Below are 17939 nucleotides of genomic sequence, written 5' to 3' on the forward strand. Positions count from 1 at the left end.
ATTTGTGAGAGATGGCCATTTGGCCTTTGCTTAAATAGACCTCCAAAAAAGATTGTCCACCACTCTCTGAAGCAGTCTATTCCACTGTCAAATTGCTCTTACATATACCAGTGGGTGAAACCCCCCAGAACCCACTACAGAGTAAAATAACAAGGAAAAGAACAGGTCTAATGGCTGTATAATTGCACTCTATTTAAGTATTAAATTAGATTGTATAAAGTACATCCAATATTATAATAAAATGGTATGAACAACATGCACAAAAAATGATGTATTACAAAATGCAGGCACATAACAAGTTACTTGAAGAGACTGGGAAAAATGTCTGAGTAGATATTCCATGCTGAAAGCTTCAGTAAATGTATATATATATATTTAAAAAAAGATACTGTACAATAGACGTCTTCATGAGTATGTGGCAAATGGAAAACTTCATAAACCTGTGTAACTTCAGTTAGATATTTCAATGGGAAAGTCCCATGTCTATCAGCATGATATGTTATTACCAAAAGCAGTCCTATAAGAATGCCATGAAGAAATCATAATACAGTCAACCCCAGGAAACATTTATGGATGTTTCAATATCACATCTTCATCAGTCAAAATCTTCCAGAGTAACATTGTGTATATATACTATTATATATGCATGGATACAATAGTAAAACACTAACACGTTAAACAACAAAATGGTTACACTACTGAAAATACTTGTGTGGAACCAATATTAGATGATGTGGTCATCATTAGATGATGTGGTCATTAGCCCTGTTCTTGTTAGCACTGGTCTTTCAGTCAAGATGTTTTTCCTAATATTTAGGAGGAATCTCTTTTCTTGCAGTTTGAATCCATTGATTTGTGTCAGTTTCTCTGGACCCAAGGCAGGGTCTTCAAGAAAGAAAGAAAGGGGCCTCCTTTGTAATGTCTGAATGACCTACCTTTATCCTGATATGCATCTATGCATTTACTAGGATGGAAAAATCATCCTGATATTCTTTATGTGTGCATTTTGTTATTCAAACAGAAGTGCCAGAATGTTTGCCTAAGCAATGTCAGCCCAAGAAATATTGCTGCCTTATGTAGAACAGCAAATCAAGGACGGAGAGCTAACTGTGCTGTTTTCCCACATGAAGCAGAAAATCCCACAAATATCCTTCTTCATCCCTGGCAGTAAAAATTACAAAGCAATAAATAAGTGACAGTTTGCTATCTTCATGACACTCCAAATCTGCTACATGAAGTGACTGTCTCACTCTGCCCAACAGTAGGGTCTCAGAATCAGAAGAACTGTATGAGATACCACACTGTCTTGTACTTTTTATGAGTATAATTTGCATACTAAAATTTGTAAACTTTCTCCCCATTCTTGGGGAGACCTGGTCTTCACTGGAGGTCTCCCATCCAAAAGTTAACCAGACTTAGAATTACAGAGATGGAAGATCCCACAAGGGCCATCCAGTTCTTCCATATTGTTTTCTCAGCAGGGGTGGAAATAAATTAAATCTTTTTTGAAATATGAAACTCAGTTCCTGATGCAAATGAGCATAACTCCCATCAAAGTCATGTGGAGAAGAGACATCTGGCTCTAGTTTTCTGAAGCAGTAGCTCTCAGTATCTGTCAGAACTAATATAACCATAGTGAAGGGATCTTGATTTAGCCTTCCCAAACCTCCCATCCCCCAGATGTGCTGCATGACATTTCCCTTTCTGCCCAGCTAGTATGGCCACATGTGAAGGGATCATGTTGAGCAAGTCTGTTTTACACAGTGTGAATTTTACACCTGCTTAGATGACAGTGATTTCAGTCAGATTTTCACCCAATGTGACTATCTGAGCCATGAGCCTTCAGTGTCCTTTTGAACTTAATTAAAAAGCTAGCTCAGCTGGAGAGATTTCAGGATGATAGAAATGAATCATGACAGCAGTGAATGTCATGACCTGAGATTATTCGGAAAAAAACATTGTAGTACTTGAAATTTCTACAAGGCACCAGTGTCAGTGAGATTTTATTGACTTGGTTTCCTCCACTGAAAGTCTGTCAGACAACACTGGTTGAGTCTCCCTTATTCCTTAATTTCAAATATGCTCCAAAATTCAAAACTTTTTTTTAAATGGGTGGCTGAGATAGTAACACCTTTGTTTTCTGATGGTTCAATGTACACAAACTTTGTTTCATGCACAAAAGCATTAAAATATTGTATAAAATTACTTTCAGGCTATGTGTAGAAACATAAATGAATTGTGTGTTTACTCAAGATATCTCATTATGTATATGCAAATATTCCAGAGTCTTAAAAAATCCAAAATACTTCTGGTCCCAAGCAGTTTGGATAAGGGAGACTCAACCTATACTCCAGTTTGGCAGGATTTGTCCCAGTTTCTCTGTTCATTAGAAAACTCAGCATGCATTATATGATGCTGAATTGCACCTCTTGCCATTTTAGCTATGGGATTTCCAGAACTCTTTATTTCCCAAACCTGTCTCTTTTTTTTACAGGTGAAGTAGAGACAAATTAATTCAGTAAATATTACAGCATGTTAAAGATTCTTTAAAACAATGAACAATGAGGACTGTTATCTATGAAGTGGTTCACATATTACGTTAAACAAGATGTGTGAGCCAGTGTATGGTGGATGCACATCAATGTGTGCAGATTGCATGCAGATCTATAATCTTACAAGCTAGGGCCCATATATTTTTAAGTTCTTAAAAAATTTTCTACATTAAACTAATGATTTGACATGTTATGAATAACCTGTAATTTGTACACTTTTCCTTTTGCATGACAAATCCCTCACACTTTTCTTGAAGTCCATTCCTGGTTTCTTGGGAAACTACCATATTTGGTGGCTTCAGTTAAATAGAAAATATGATTTGCTTTTAGCCAGGAAAATTGAGGTGGCAAACATCAGAGAGTATGTCATCCTAAGGAGTGCTAACAGTATGCCAAACCACTTTTTCCCCAGTGCATGGACATGGTTTGGCATTACAACTAAACTTCATATTTACCTTTTCATAAAACAGTCCATAAAACTGTTAACTAAAGTCAGTTCTAAAATCAAAATAACATAAGCACAACTAGCAAAATCTTACAATGGGATGGGCAACAGTAGCAGGTCCAGGGACCATTTTCTCTGTCCTTGGAACTCTGCAGGAGTGATACAAAATGCCAAAAATGCCACCCTCATCAAAACAAAAACAGATATGGATGGATTTTGAAATGAATTTTAAAATGTTAATAGAGCAGGGGGTCATAGAATCATAGAATCATAGAGTTGGAAGAGACCGCACGGGCCATCCAGTCCAACCCCCTGCCATGCAGGAAATCCACATCAAAGCATCCCCGACAGATGGCCATCCAGCCTCTGCTTAACGACCTCCAAGGAAGGAGACTCCACTACACTCCGAGGGAGTTTGTTCCACTGTCGAACAGCCCTTACTGTCAGGAAGTTCTTCCTAATGTTGAGGTGGAATCTCTTTTCCTGCTGTTTGCATCCATTGCTCCGGGTCTTAGTCTTTGGAGCAGCAGAAAACAAGCTTGCTCCCTCCTCAATATGACATCCTTTCAAATATTTAAACAGGGCTATCATATCACCTCTTAACCTTCTCTTCTCCAGGCTAAACATCCCCAGCTCCCTGAGTCGTTCCTCATAGGGCAAGGTTTCCAGACCTTTCACCATTTTAGTCGCCCTCCTCTGGACACGCTCCAGTTTCTCAATGTTATTTTTGAATTGTGGTGCCCAGAACTGGACACAATATATGTCATCTGTGAATCTGATAAGTATGCTCCCAATTCTGTCATCCAGGTCATTGATAAAGATGTTGAATAACACTGGGCCCAGGACAGAGCCCTGTGGGACCCCACTGGTCACTTCCCTCCAGGATGAAAAGGAGCTATTGTTGAGCACCCTTTGCGTTCGACCGGTCAACCAGTTACAAATCCATGTAACAGTTACTTTGTCTAGCCCACATTTTACAAGTTTGTTTGCAAGAATGTCATGGGAAACCTTGTCAAAGGCCTTACTGAAAGCAAGATATACTTTATCAACAGCATTCCCTTCATCTAACAAGCTGGTAATTTTATCAAAAAAAGAGATTAGATTTGTCTGGCATGACTTCTTTCTCTGAAACCTGTGTTGACTTTTTGTGATTATGGCATTGCTTTCTAAATGTTTACAGACGCTCTGTTTAATGATCTGTTCTAGAATCGTTCCTGGTATTGATGTCAGACTAATTGGACGATAATTGTTGCGATTCTCTTCCCCCCCCCCCTTTTTGAAGATGGGGACAATGTTTGCTCTCCTCCAGTCTGCTGGGATGTCTCCTGTTCTCCAAGCGTTCTCAAAGATTATTGCCAATGGCTCCGATATTACATTTGCCAGTTCTTTGAATACCCTTGGATGTAGTTCATCTGGTCCTTGAGATTTATATTCGTTTAGATTAACCAGATATTCCTGTATTATCTCTTTATTTATTCTGTGCTGAAATTCCCCAATTCTGTCCTCTGCTCCATTATCTTCAGGTTGAGCACCCTTTCCTCTTGTGAGAAGACTGAGACTTTTCTCTGTCCCTGTTAGCATTTTGCCATCTTCTCCACGCAGTGGCCCTACCATTTATATCTCCTGGAGCTCTTTTTTGGCTAGAACAAAGGAAGATCAAGGGAGTCTGGAGGCTTCAAAGATCACAAAAACAACCTTGGGGTCATATGCAGCCTCAAGATCCAACTTTATGTGTGCCAGTAGTAATGTACATGTCTTGTCATTGTGTGCGTTAAAGCTGTTCCAACTTATGGCAATCCTAAGGTGACCCTATTGGAGAGTTTTCTTGGCATGATTTGTTCAGAGGGAGTTTTCTTTGCCTCCTTCTGAGGGTAAGAGAATGTGACTTGTCAAAGGTCACCCAGTGGATTTCCATGGCTGAGTGGGGATTTGAACCCTGGTCTCCAGAGTCCTAGCCTAACTCCTAAACCACTACACCATGCTAGCTGTCTCTGTACATTAATACAAAGAATAAAAAAGATGGCAGGTATGGCAAATGCTTGTCAAAATGGCAGTTTCAGCATTTCAGGGAATTGTTAAGTGGGCTCCTGCTGGTAAGCTAACTGGTAAGCTGGTAAACTGGTGAGAAGCCCTTAAGGTGACTCATATGGGAGAAGGCACCCTGAAGGTATGCAGGGCCTAGACTTCACTGATGAAAATTAATTAGCTTTAAAAACTTAATTAAAATTAATTAAACCAGTCAACCTCACCACTGTTTCCCATGAAAGGAATTTGTGATAATAGATTAATGAAATGTGGTTGGTATTTTGTACTTTGCATTTTTCTGCTCCTGCAGTCTGACCTTAGGTGTGTTTGCTCAGAAGGAAATCTTGTGATTCAGTGACAGCTGTTTCCTGTTGAAGGTGCTTTTAAGTAGTTTGGTAAAATGCATACACTTTTTTTTTCAAATTCACTGAAAAATTGTTTCATTTTTTTTCCAGGGCTATGTCCATCTGGGATAACAACTTGCAGATTACCACAATGTGCAGTGTGGTGGGTGCATGGCTTGGAGCATTTCCTATTCCACTGGATTGGGATAGACCATGGCAGGTTGGTCTCCCTGTCTTACACCAGCATTGCTGGATTGGACCACAAACCTTCCCGATCTAGTTCAGGTTTCATTTTTTCAGCAACAGTTAGCCAGTTTTATTTGAGTCACAAGCAAAGTGCAGATATAGTACCCGTCCTGCTGTTTGGCCTCTATCATATATTATCCAAAATATGGCTTCTCTGTGGTCTAATCCTTGAAAAACAACAACAACAGCACACACCCATAAAAGATACATAAACAATCTTGAAACAATAATAGTAGGATATTATAGAGTGTGTTTATGTAAAAAAAAAGTTGTGTCTACAACCAGTCCAAAAAAAAAAATCAACTATTATAAAGACAAAATTATGCAATATACTCCAAGAAAATGATACACCAAATTTATACAGTATAGATTAAGAATAAAAACATGCACGACCTTTAACAACAAGTCAACATGCACAGAACACTACCAAAATATATAACACAACATAAAAAATTAGCTCGGAATGGATAAAAACACATTTGATACTCTGCTCAAAGTAAGTAGGAAAACTTAAAATGAATAGTAAACCCAAAAAGGCTTCTGTGAAAATGCATCTTCTGTCTGTTTACGAATCTGTGATAGTATTTTTGCTTGTTGGAAGTGTAACTATACATAACAGAAACAGTTCAAAATGGGTGGCAAACAGTCTTGATGAGATGACCACTATCTCGAACCTTTTGTAGTCATTTTAAAAAAAATCTTCCTTAGTAAGGAGTTTTCAACAATTTAAAGTGCCAGTTATAGTGGTACATACTTTTGCAAAGACAACAAGGTCCTCTGTGTTGGTATTTTCAGTAAAGCAGGAACTTTCTATTATATCCTACCATTATTATTTCAAGATTATTTATATATCTGTCAAGTTTTTTTTGATTTGTGGATTTTAGGTAGAGACTCTTTGCATTTTTGTTTGTTTGTTTCTAATCCTTTTTCAAGCCATCTAGATTTGTGACTATCTCCATGCCTCCTTGTAAAATTTTTAGCTGTTAAAATCATGCATTTAGAAGTATGAAGTTAAGATACATTTAAGATGTTTACCTCTCGGGGACTAGGATTTTAAAAAGCATCTTACTTTGTGTGAGTTGTGGAGTATTTTCTGACCCCAATGAGAATTCCACTTAATTGCAGGAAATACAAATGGCTAATTGAAATGGCTGTTTGTGCAGAATCATATGTGTGGCAAACACCTAATGCCAGCTCACACAAAGTGGAATGAAAATGAAATCAATTCCTCCTTATTGAAGATATTTTTAGTTCACTTGTCAAATCAACCTAATGATGCTCAGAACACATCACTTTGGCAGAATAATACGTACACACACACACACACACACTTAAAAAATCACATGGAACATTTTTGGTCCCAATACATTACATTGCCTGGTATAAAAAAGTAGTCTAAGGGCCAGAACAGACTGGCAAAATATGCTCCTGGCAGCTTGGGGGCATGGAGTATGCACGATGAATGCCCCCAAGCTGGCAGGTAGCTGGTGTGAAGCCGCCCAGCCATTTACACAGTGGCAGCTTCTTGGCGCTCCAGCAGCATGGCGTTTAGACGAAAAGCCATGGCGGTGGCAGAAAAGGTACCCCTTTTCCAGCACAAAACAGACAGACATTTTGCTGCTTCTTTTTGCACCAGAAAAAAGTCAGATTGGGGCCATGGCATGTGGTTGCCGCAGCCCTGATTCGGCACACAGTCTATTTCTGCCCTTTGTTAAATAGATTTGCAGACATCTATTCCCAACTGTATTTTGTTTGTATTTTAAAAAAAAACAACTTACCCATACTTGCAAAGTGACTGAAATTTAGGAAATGTTTGTTGTTGTATGCCTTGAAAGGTTTTCAGAGGCTGAGAGCATGTGACTTGCCCAATCCATTGGGTTTCCATGAGAGTGGATTTGAACCCTGATATTCATAGTCCAGAACTCAGTACTCTCAAAGGAAATGGTTTACAACTTATCATTTGACAATTCTAGAGAATGCCTGTATTATAGATCTAATTCTGTGTGGATACTGCAACAAAACATGACTGAAGATCTAAAGTGCCTGAAGATTAATTTAGGAAACATATTCAGGTAATTCAGCAGTTCAAGGCCCAAGCACCATGTGACAGAATGAGCCCCCATCACTAGTGCCCCCTTCTGCCAATCTAGCAATTTGAAAGCATGTAAAAGTAGAGAAATAGGTTCCACTTTGGTGAGCAGGCAACAGCTCAGTTCAGTTCAGTTATGCTGGCCACATAACCATGGGTCATCTTTGACTACACTGACTCTTCGGCTTAGTAAGGGAGGTGAGCACCACCCCCTACAGTCAGACACAATTTGACAACTTTGTAAAAGGGGAAAACTTTATTTTTACCTTTTATCCAGGGTAGTTATGTTTGCCATGCGGCAAAATAAAATAAAAAATCCAAATTCCACAAAATAGTGATACAGTACATTTATTATTGTTGTGTGCCTTCGAGTTGTTTCCGACTTATGGCGACCCTAAGGTGAACCTATTATGGGGTTTTCTTGGCAAGATTTGTTTAGAGGCGGTTTGCCATTGCCTTCCTCAGAGGCTGAGAAAGTGTGACTTGCCCAAAGTCACCCAGTGGGTTTCATGACCAAGGTGGGAATTGAACTGTACTCTCCAGAGTTGTAGTTCAACACTGAAACCACTACGCTACGCTGGCTCTCAATTGCACTACTGTAATGTAATCTACAGAGAGCCAGTGTGGTATAGTGGTTTGAGCATTGGACTGCAACTCTGAAGACCAGGATTCAATTCCCCACTTGGCCATGAAAACGCACTGGATGTCCTTGGGTGAGTCACACACTCTCAGCCTCAGCCTCTCAGAGTCATAGTCCAACACTCAAACCACTATGCCACACTGGCTCTGTCCTAAACAATTTAATGATGAAGCAAATGGGGAGAGCCCACTGTATTTCTGTCCTGCCATTCAGACCCACAGTGCTTACAACAATCAATTAAATATCAATTAAAAATAAATGCACCACCTTCCGGAGCGGCGTCAGCAATATAATTGCATAATATCACTGGAGGGTGGGGAAGAGATCAAGGGCACCTTAAAGCAGAGCAAAACTAAATGGTTTTAACTGTTTTCCCAAAAATCTAATTACAGAGCAGAGCCATATGGGCAAGTGATGCTGTTTCAGTGCTGCCACCAAAATATGCCCTTAAGGACAATATGATTGAGTGTCCAGTTTCAAGAGGCAGCATGGTGTAATGGTTTGAGATTGGACTCTAGTTCTGGAGACCAGGGTTCAAATCCTTGCTCAGTCATGGAAACCCACTGGGTAATTTAGGGCAAGTTTCACATTCTCAGTTTCCGAGGGAAGCAAAGGCAAGTCTCCTCTGAACAAATCTTGCCAAAAAGAACCTGTGATAGGCTCGCCTTAGGGTTGCCATATGTTGGGAACAACTTGAAGGCATAAAACAACAACAACTTGCTTCATTGCTGAAAAGTGATACAGCTACTTTGACAATGGGAGAAGGACAGAGGGCAGTTTTTAGGGTATTTCCTGGTCCAATAAAATGTCCTCCTTTCGTGTCAATGGACCCCCAATGTCAGTCGTAGAGTTCAGTCCACACAGCCTGTCAGCATTTGTTCCTCTGATGTCATGGGGGCCACATACTCTTACACTCTGTGAGAAGGTGGCCTCTGGTGGTGTAGCTTCCTTCCATTAAAAGCACTTAACCAAATGCATTTGAAAGGGCTCTTGGCTTCCAATTGATCTGCAAAAAAATGCCATGGCCAAGCCCTGCACTGAAAACACACGTTGCAGTTTTCAGTCAGAGTCCTGGCAAGCTTCAACTTAATAAATGCTTATGGGGATAATGTGGAGCTTGCAGAACTAGAGGAAATCTGTAAATTCAGCCGTTTGATGCTGTTGTTCATTGATGCCACTTTAGAATTTGCAGACAACCCCTTTTTCAAACCAATTGCAAAAGCCTACATTTAACTGGGATGGGGTAATAAGAACGGACGGAATATATTAAAATGGTGGTAAAATTGGTTCATATTCATAATGACAAGTGGATTAAAATATTCTCACAGAGGTACAGTCCCAACCCTGGGGAAAAGAAATTTTGGTATTAATCATTCTGCAGCCTAAATGTCTCCAGAGTTTTCCTGGTGTGGAGGCACATTATTACATTTAAGATATAAATGAGTCTGGGTTGACTCTATCCTTTGCCAGTGTGTGAATCTGTGGGGTGTGCATGTGCAGATGTACAAAAAAAATGTAGCTCAGAGATCAGAACAGTTCCTTGTTGGACTGTAACTCATGAATCCCTCAGTCAGCCTGGCCAGTGCTGATCAAATTCAGACCTAGTGAGAAAAAAAGTTCACATTTTTCGGTCTTTCTTTCTTTCCTCTTTTTAAAGAGGCAGAAGGCCAACTCCACACCCATTTACTTTTTGCCCTTGAGAGGAGACGTGTGCTAGGGCATGTGCATCCAAATTCAAAACAAACTGAGAACTGCTGGAATTAGAAAGGGCAGAAAGCCAGGACCTGGGCTGGATTCTTGCCTGGCTTGGAAGCACTAGCCAGCTTGCCTGGAGGGGAGAGGCAGGAGGAATCAGTAAGGACTGTGTGGATGGCTAGAAGGGAGATACCTGTTTTGTTTTTTTAAAAGAATGACAAAAACTACCATGATCCTGTCCAACCTCAAAGTGAGATAAGCTGGATCGTGGTGATGGGGGCATTTCTTTAGGCACCCAGGAAACTGTTTCTAGAACGATAACTGTATGTATCTTTTGTTGTTTTGTGGATGGGACATCTCCAAGTCTCCCTGTCTTCAACTGCTCTGCTCAGAATCTTGCAGGTCCAGGCCTGTGACCTCCCTAATTGATTCCAACCATCTGACATATGCAGTTTTCCTCTGTTTGAACTGCTCTCTACTTTTCCTACCATTATTGTCTTTTCTGGTGAGTCATACCTTCTCATGACGTGGCCAAAGTATGACAGGCTCAGCTTAGTCATCTTGGCTTTCAGGAAGGTTGCAGACTTAATCTGTTCAAGGACCAATTTATTTATCTTTTTGGCTGTCCATGGTATTCTCAGAATTCTTCTCCAGCACCACATCTCAAATGTGTTGATTTTTTTCCCCATCCACTTTCTTCATTGTCCAGCTTTCATATCCATACACGGTGATTCGGAATACCATGGCTTGGATGATTCTAACTTTGATGTTCACTTCATCTTTAGCAGCAAAAGACCCAGCAAAGATTCTGGTGACATGTTAAAAAAACCCAACAACCTTGTTTGTCATGGACCAGGGCCCACTTTGTCTGTTTAATGATCTCTTGTTTCACAGAATCTTACCATGCTGTAAATCTGTTAGTTCTTCATGTCCCACAAGACAGTATTTTAGGAACTTGATTTGGCATTAATGTTTTCCTATACAATCATCATCCCACTAGTAAGCCATGGGATGTGGTGTTCTACTGGGATGTGATGGCCTTCAAATTGGCAGTACCTTCCAGTTCATCACCGCCAAATTATGACTCCCCTTTATTCACCTTGTCTCTTTATTATCCTCTTTCTAACATAGATGGTGTATAGACCGCCCCTTTCCCCGACAGATTGGGGCCTGAGCTGCCACAGCGGCAGCCCCGGAGGCACCGATCTGCTGCTTTTCTTGGCCTCGGGGAAGCAGCAAAAGGCCGCTTCCCCGCGGCCTGGAAAGGGGTGTCCTTGGGGCTTCATGCCCCAAGGACACCTCAACAGTGGCGGGGAGAGAGAGAAAGGGGCCACTCAGCTCCTTTCTCTCTGTATCGCTGGCGCGGCCGTTTAAAGACTACGCCAGAGATACGCGCAGCAGAAGGAGCTCCTTCTGGTGCCACTGAAAGGGCGCCAAGACGTAACGGCTGTGCCACGCCATTTCAACGCAATGCGGCTGTTACATCAAAATGGTGGCACCCATGTGAACAGGCTGCTGCCATTTTGTACATATTCCATACGTACTAGGGTTGCGGGCGTCTAAAAGAGACTCCCCCAGGCAACCCTAGTCTGTACGGAGTACGTACAAAATGGCCCATCTGGACAGGGCCATAGATTAGTATGAAACCTTTCTTCTCTCGTAATGTTACAAAAGCATCTTGTAAATTGACACTGATCTGAGTATTGTCCTAGATTAAGGCAATACAATAAATGACAAGTTCGTGTGGAAACCATAAAGACAGTTTTTATTGGTAAAGTAAAACCTTATACCCCAAGACATATTGACAGGGAGGATTGCATTGTTTTTGGAACAGAGGCTTTTGTAAAGGTTGTGGTTTGAAAGACTTATACCTGCTTACATTTGGAGGGAGCTGGGAAATGCTCTTAATGCCATAAACTGAGATTTTTAATTAAGTAAGTCCAAAAAACAGCATTCAGTCAGCCAGTGCTGCTTTTATCCCAGCCACTCTGCTTGATTAATATCTGTTTGGAAGACTTTTTCGTCGAGGTGTTTTCCTGATGTTTCTTGTTCCATTGGAAGACTACAGTAGAATCTGATTTCATAACCCACTTAATGCCGTGTTACAGGGAGAGCAGAGCTTTTGTTTTTACTAGAACCTTGGCTTCCATCAAGAATAATCTGGGACAAAAGATATGCACTGAAAATGAAAGAATTCTAGCCCCAGGAATTTGCTTTGATTATCAAAATTGAATTATGCTCACAGTCCTTACAAAAATTTTTACTTCATTGTAGAGGGATGATTTGAATCAGGGCAGAGAATCATTTTGGAGATTCAATTGGAATTCAAAACCTCCTATTAATTTATTGCAAATCACTAGAGATCTACCAGTAAAACCACATCTTCCTTGGCTCACCCCCATCCCATTATAATCTAAAGAAGGGATGAGTAAAGTGTGACCCTACAGCTACATGAGGGACCCAATATTGACTGCTTTATGGCCCACATTGTTTCCAAACTCCCTTAGACTGACCTTTTTGTGGCAAAAAGGGTGATTACCTCTTCTGAAAGCCATTAGGATTGGTGATTCACCTTTGACATATGTTGCAGGAAGATCCTACACGTGAATATTACAAACATATTTTCACAACCAGAAGTAAACTTCTGACTACTTAATTGTTTTTTGTTGTTGCTTGGTTTTTAGCATTCTTGGTAGCCTAGTCAGCCCCCATAAAGGGTCCTGAAGACAGAAGATTAGCCCTCAGATTCATCAAAGTAGATCACCTCTAGGTTTGTCCATCTTTTTGCATGGCTTTCACACAATTGATTGCAGTTTTCCATAGCCTTCTTCCAAAGGCGCTAAGAGAAGATGTTCTTGATATGTTCCCTACATCTGAGTTACTGATGTGTAGATGACAATTTGTCATGGTCTGCAGGCCTCTCCTTGTCTCCTGTCACCTTGCAATAATGCTGCAGAATGAAGCTAGGTAGCTAGCAATGTGAAATATATCTTAATGTAGAAATAACTCTGCTGGTTCTCTGTTTATTTCTAGCACACAGTGCATAATGTTGCTTTATAGCCCTTTATGGGATGGGACCTACTTATTATCTAAAGAGCCACCTCCTTCCATAGTGATGTGTCTGACTGTTGAGATTTTCCTTTGGCCCTTCTCAGAAAATATCTATCTATGGAGGTTATATGGGAATGGCTGGAAATATAGTCTATTCTCTAACAACCCTATAGCTACAGAATTTACTTCCTAGGGTTATTCAACAGTACCAATAGGTGAAAACCACGTTAATATGTCTGAGTTTGTAAAGGCCATTTTACGGCTGATGTTGGATTTGTTTTAATCTGACTTCTGTTTTTCTTCATGTTGGTCTTATGCTGTTTTGTCAGTGTGATCATAATAATTTGGTTATTTCCAACTTTGGCAGCATCTTAAATTGTAAGGCAAGTTATAAATATATTCAATAAAATCCTTCTTGTGACTCTGGGATACTTAAAGGCATGAGGGTGTGACCTGAAGATCCTAAATTAGCAGTCTTGATACTTTACCTACTAGGCTCTGGTTTTTTAGGGCCTAACTTTGAGAAAAACAAGTAAAGTTTGGACCAAGCCTATAGCAAGTGGAGAGGGGAGAGCAAACAGTTTTGCTCTGGGCTATAGCCCAAATCCAAACCCCCACAGGCTATGAAAGGAAGAAATTTGTGGTGAGATGTCTAATGGCCTAATGCCATAGCTTGCCCCCATTTCTGAATAATGGCAACTCTTTGCATTCTCCAGATTATTTATAAAGCGCTGTAAATTTACACAGCGCTGTACATATAATCTTTTTAATTGGACGGTTCCCTGCCCTCGGGTTTACAATCTATCTAAAAAGCCACAACACAAAAGGAGAAGGGAATGGTGGTGGGGAAGGGGATCAGGTCCAGCAGTTCTTCTCAACCTCCAAGGCCTGGACCAAGCCAGGTGGACTGGAGGGAGGACTTGGCTTCTTGGAGCTAGCCTGCCTTCCTCTCCCTCAAGATGGAGGATGAAGGGAGGGCTTGTCTTCTTCCAGGCAGGCCTGGTGGAGCTAGCCTGCCTCTCTCTCCCTCAAGATGGAGGATGAAGGGAGGGCTATTCTTATTCCAGGCAGGCCTAGTGGAGCTAGCCTGCCTCTCTCTCCCTCAAGATGGAGGATGAAGGGAGGGCTTGCCTTCTTCCAGGCAGGCCTAGTGGAGCTAGCCTGCTTCTCTCTCCCTCAAGATGGAGGATGAAGGGAGGGCTTGTCTTCTTCCAGGCAGGCCTGCTGGAGCTGAAATTTACTGCTTTATTCTTAAATGTATACCCCATCTTCTTGCCTAAAATGTTAATCAAGATGGATAACAGTAACAAAACTAAAAAATAACCAAGCAGACCTCCTAGAATTTCAGTGAAATCAGCTTTAAAAAGGCAAATCAATTCAAAATATAACAAATGGGGCATGTCCCATAAAGACACTGAAATTATTTTGGGCTTTTCCAAAGTGTTTGATTGATTGATTATTACGTGAAAGGCTGTGTATGTTTTCCAGGCTTTTACTCCCTTGCAGTCTGACATCTGGATCTGGACCAATCCCACTTCCAAAACCTGTGGATTGCTTACTCTATATAAACTGGGCAACCTGTGTAGATTGGCTTTTCACGCTGAAGAATTTAGATTGGCTAGATGAGGAGAAGCATCATGGAGCCTTCCAGGACTAATTGGAATGTAACTTCCAGCGTTCCTCACCATTGTCTATACCAGCTGGGAGTTGCAGTTTAGTGACATCTGGAAAGCTGCACATTGGTTATATTAGCTCCCACTGCTGGCATTCGGGGTTTAGTGACATCTGGACAGCTGCACAATTCCAATCTGTGGCCAAGATGGCCACACACACACACACACACACACACACGTCTATTAATACCGATTTTGCCAACTATTTCATTACTAAGATCACCACTATTCGATCTGTGGTAGTTCTTCCTGATTTGTCTTCTACCCCTAATCTTCTGGCACCTTCAACTAAAACACTCTCTGTGTTTCCTCCTGTTTCTTTGGACGAACTTTCTACGCTGCTGAACTCTTCCAAACCTGCAATCTGTTCTCTTGATCCAATTCCCTCTCATCTTTTAATTTCTATAGCCCCTTCTTTTCTGCCCTTGCTTCTCTATATCTTTAATCTCTCTCTCTCTCCACGGGCTCCTTTCCTTTGGACTTTAAACATGCTCTCGTTTCCCAAATTCTGAAAAAATCTTCTCTTGGCCCCTCTTCTTTGTCTATCGTCTATTTCTATTCTTCCCTTTCTTTCTAAGGTTTTGGAACGGGTCGTTTATTCTCGCTGTCTTGAGTTTCTCGAAACCAACTCCATTCTCGATCCCTTTCAATCCAGTTTCTGTCCACAGCACTCTACAGAGATTGCCCTCACAAAGATCTCGAGTAAATGGCCTTTACTCTGTTCTCGTTCTTCTTGATTTGTTTGCACCCTTTGACACCGTGGATCACTGTCTCCTAGTTATATCCTTTCTGACCTCGGGTTCTCGGACTCTATTCTTGATTGGTTTAAAACTTATTTGTCAGAGAGATCTTTTGCAGTGGTCATGGGTGGTCAGACTTCACCCTCTGTTCCGTTATCTGTTGAAGTTCCCCAGGGCTCTGTTTTGGGTCCCCTACTGTTCTCTCTTTACACATTGTCCCTAGGAAAACTTATCAGCACTTTTGGTTTTTCCTGTCATCTGTACACCAATGACACTCACCTGTATCTTTCCACCCCTGACCTTTCTCCGGTATTTGAACAGCAGGTTTCATCTTGTTTTACAGCTGCCTCTCAGTGGATGCGCCATTGGCGTTTGAAGCTCAGCATGTCCAAGACAGAGTTTCTTGTCTTTCCACCTAAGTCCACCCTTCAATACTCCTTTTGTGTTTCTGTTTCTGTTGACGACATCTCTATTCGACCGGTCCAGGAAGCCCGCAGTCTTGGTTTCATTTTTGATTCTTCTCTGTCGTGTATCCCCCAGATCCAGGCCACAGCCAAGACCTGTAGAGTTTTTCTCTTCAATATTGCTAAAATCCGTCAATTTCTTTCGGCCTCTACTGCCAAGACTCTGGTCCATGCTCTGGTCATCTCATGACTAGATTATTGTAACCTTCTTCTGGCAGGGCTTCCTCTCACCTCCGTCCTTTAATTTTTGTCCAGCATTCAGCAGCATGCATTATTACATCTGCTTGCCCCTTTGACCATGTTTCTCCTCTATTATCATCCCTTCACTGGCTCCCTTTTCCCTTCCATGTTAAGTATAAGCTCCTGTTGTTGACTTTTAAAGCCTGGCATGGTCTGGCCCCTCCTTATTTATCTGAACTTCTTTCTCCTCACTTTCCCTCTCGTACCCTCCATTCTGGTAGTCAAGGCCTGCTGTCCCAGCCTAGGATCTCCACTGCCCCATCCCGGATTCATCTCTTTTCACTTGCTGCCCCTCACTCCTGGAACCTCCTTCCCCCACGAACATGGCTCATCACTTCTTTAACCAGTTTCAAAACTGAGTTGAAGACTATATTCTTCAGGGAAGCGTTCCCAGGCATTGTGTGATTGTTTATCCGATTGTCATCTGATATCTGATTTGATAGTTGATGTTTTTTCATTTGTTGCCTGCTTATTTTTATCTAATTCTATCTTATATTATTATCTATTGCTTTATATGTATTTTGTAGAATGTACACCACTGACAGGTTTCATGTTTATTGATCTTATTGTTTGTATGTACAGCGCTGTGTAAATCTACAGCACTAAATAATAATAATAATAATAATAATAATAATAATAATAATAATCGTATATTGTGTAAATACAGTCAGCCCTCCTGGTTTGCGATCTTGCCATTTGCGTCCCTCAGGTTTTCGTGGATGGCAAGCCGGGAGGGACATAATGGGGCGGACTTCCAAGGTGCGTCCCCATTGTAATCAGTGGGGCTTCAATATTGGTGATTTCCCCGATTCTCAGGGGGGCGGATCCCCCATAAATCGGAAGGGACAGCTGTATATACAAGAGCCCTGGGGGCACAGTAGTTAAATGCCAGTACTGCAGCCCCATGGTTGTGAGTGATCCCAGGGCTCCAAGGTTGAGTTAGCCTTCCATCCTTTCGTAGGTCAGTAAAATGAGTAGCCATCTTGTTGGGGGCAATTGGCTTACAGATTGTAAACCACTGAGAGAGTACCAGTTCACTGACAAGCAGTATAGAAATGTAAATGCTATGCTTGCTGTTGTTATATTGGATTTTAAAAATGGAGGCTTGCAAGCTTGAGTCATAGTTCCACACTCTACATGCATATATAGAGTTCCATACTCAGTTTAATGTTTGGCTTTGAACAAGAATTTTAATGAGGGTTTTTCCAGTCCAGCCATCCACCCACTCTGCCCCACTGTCGGAAAGTATATTTCAAGCTGTAGTGCTATAATTTAAATCCCTTCAGCTGGAACATGAGATGGATTCTGAGAAAAGTTTAAAAGGAGTTTGCTTTGAATGAAATAGGGAGACCTTGGGGTATTTCTTCTTGAAGGTTTCTCAAATTGAATAAGGATGTTTATGTCTTCCGATTCTTCACTCCTCCCCACTTTTAAATGGTTCCCCTTTTCTTTTTGCATGCAAGTAACTTTCAGTAATCTGCAGGGTGGGGTGGAGTGGAGTGGGGGGAAAGCCTGCAGCTTTCAATAGAAATGAGTTCCTGCAGAGATACTGTATCTATTTAAAATGCAGCTATGAAATCAAAGTAGAAATAAAATTAAATTCTCTGAAAATAGAAATAGTCTCTCCCCCTCCCCAGAATGTGTCATGCTAAATATGACTTAATCCCCCACCCCTAAAATAGGCTGATAGCTCCAACGGCTCTTTATAACTGTTGCTGTCTTTCTTTTAACTTTG

At 41.1% G+C, this 17939-nt stretch overlaps 1 protein-coding gene across 2 annotated transcripts in view; it reads left to right on the top strand.

The window, feature by feature from the left end:
• PIGF (phosphatidylinositol glycan anchor biosynthesis class F) overlaps positions 1–17939 on the top strand; it is a 44101-nt gene that overhangs the window by 14970 nt on the left and 11192 nt on the right. For both annotated transcript variants that reach the window (XM_042445318.1, XM_042445309.1), the window contains exon 5: positions 5478–5586. In XM_042445318.1, the coding sequence (XP_042301252.1) occupies positions 5478–5586 (109 nt within the window). The remainder of the gene's footprint in view (positions 1–5477; positions 5587–17939) is intronic.

This window comes from Sceloporus undulatus, chromosome 1 (assembly GCF_019175285.1).
Source record: "Sceloporus undulatus isolate JIND9_A2432 ecotype Alabama chromosome 1, SceUnd_v1.1, whole genome shotgun sequence".
NCBI classification, from domain to species: Eukaryota; Metazoa; Chordata; class Lepidosauria; order Squamata; family Phrynosomatidae; genus Sceloporus; species Sceloporus undulatus.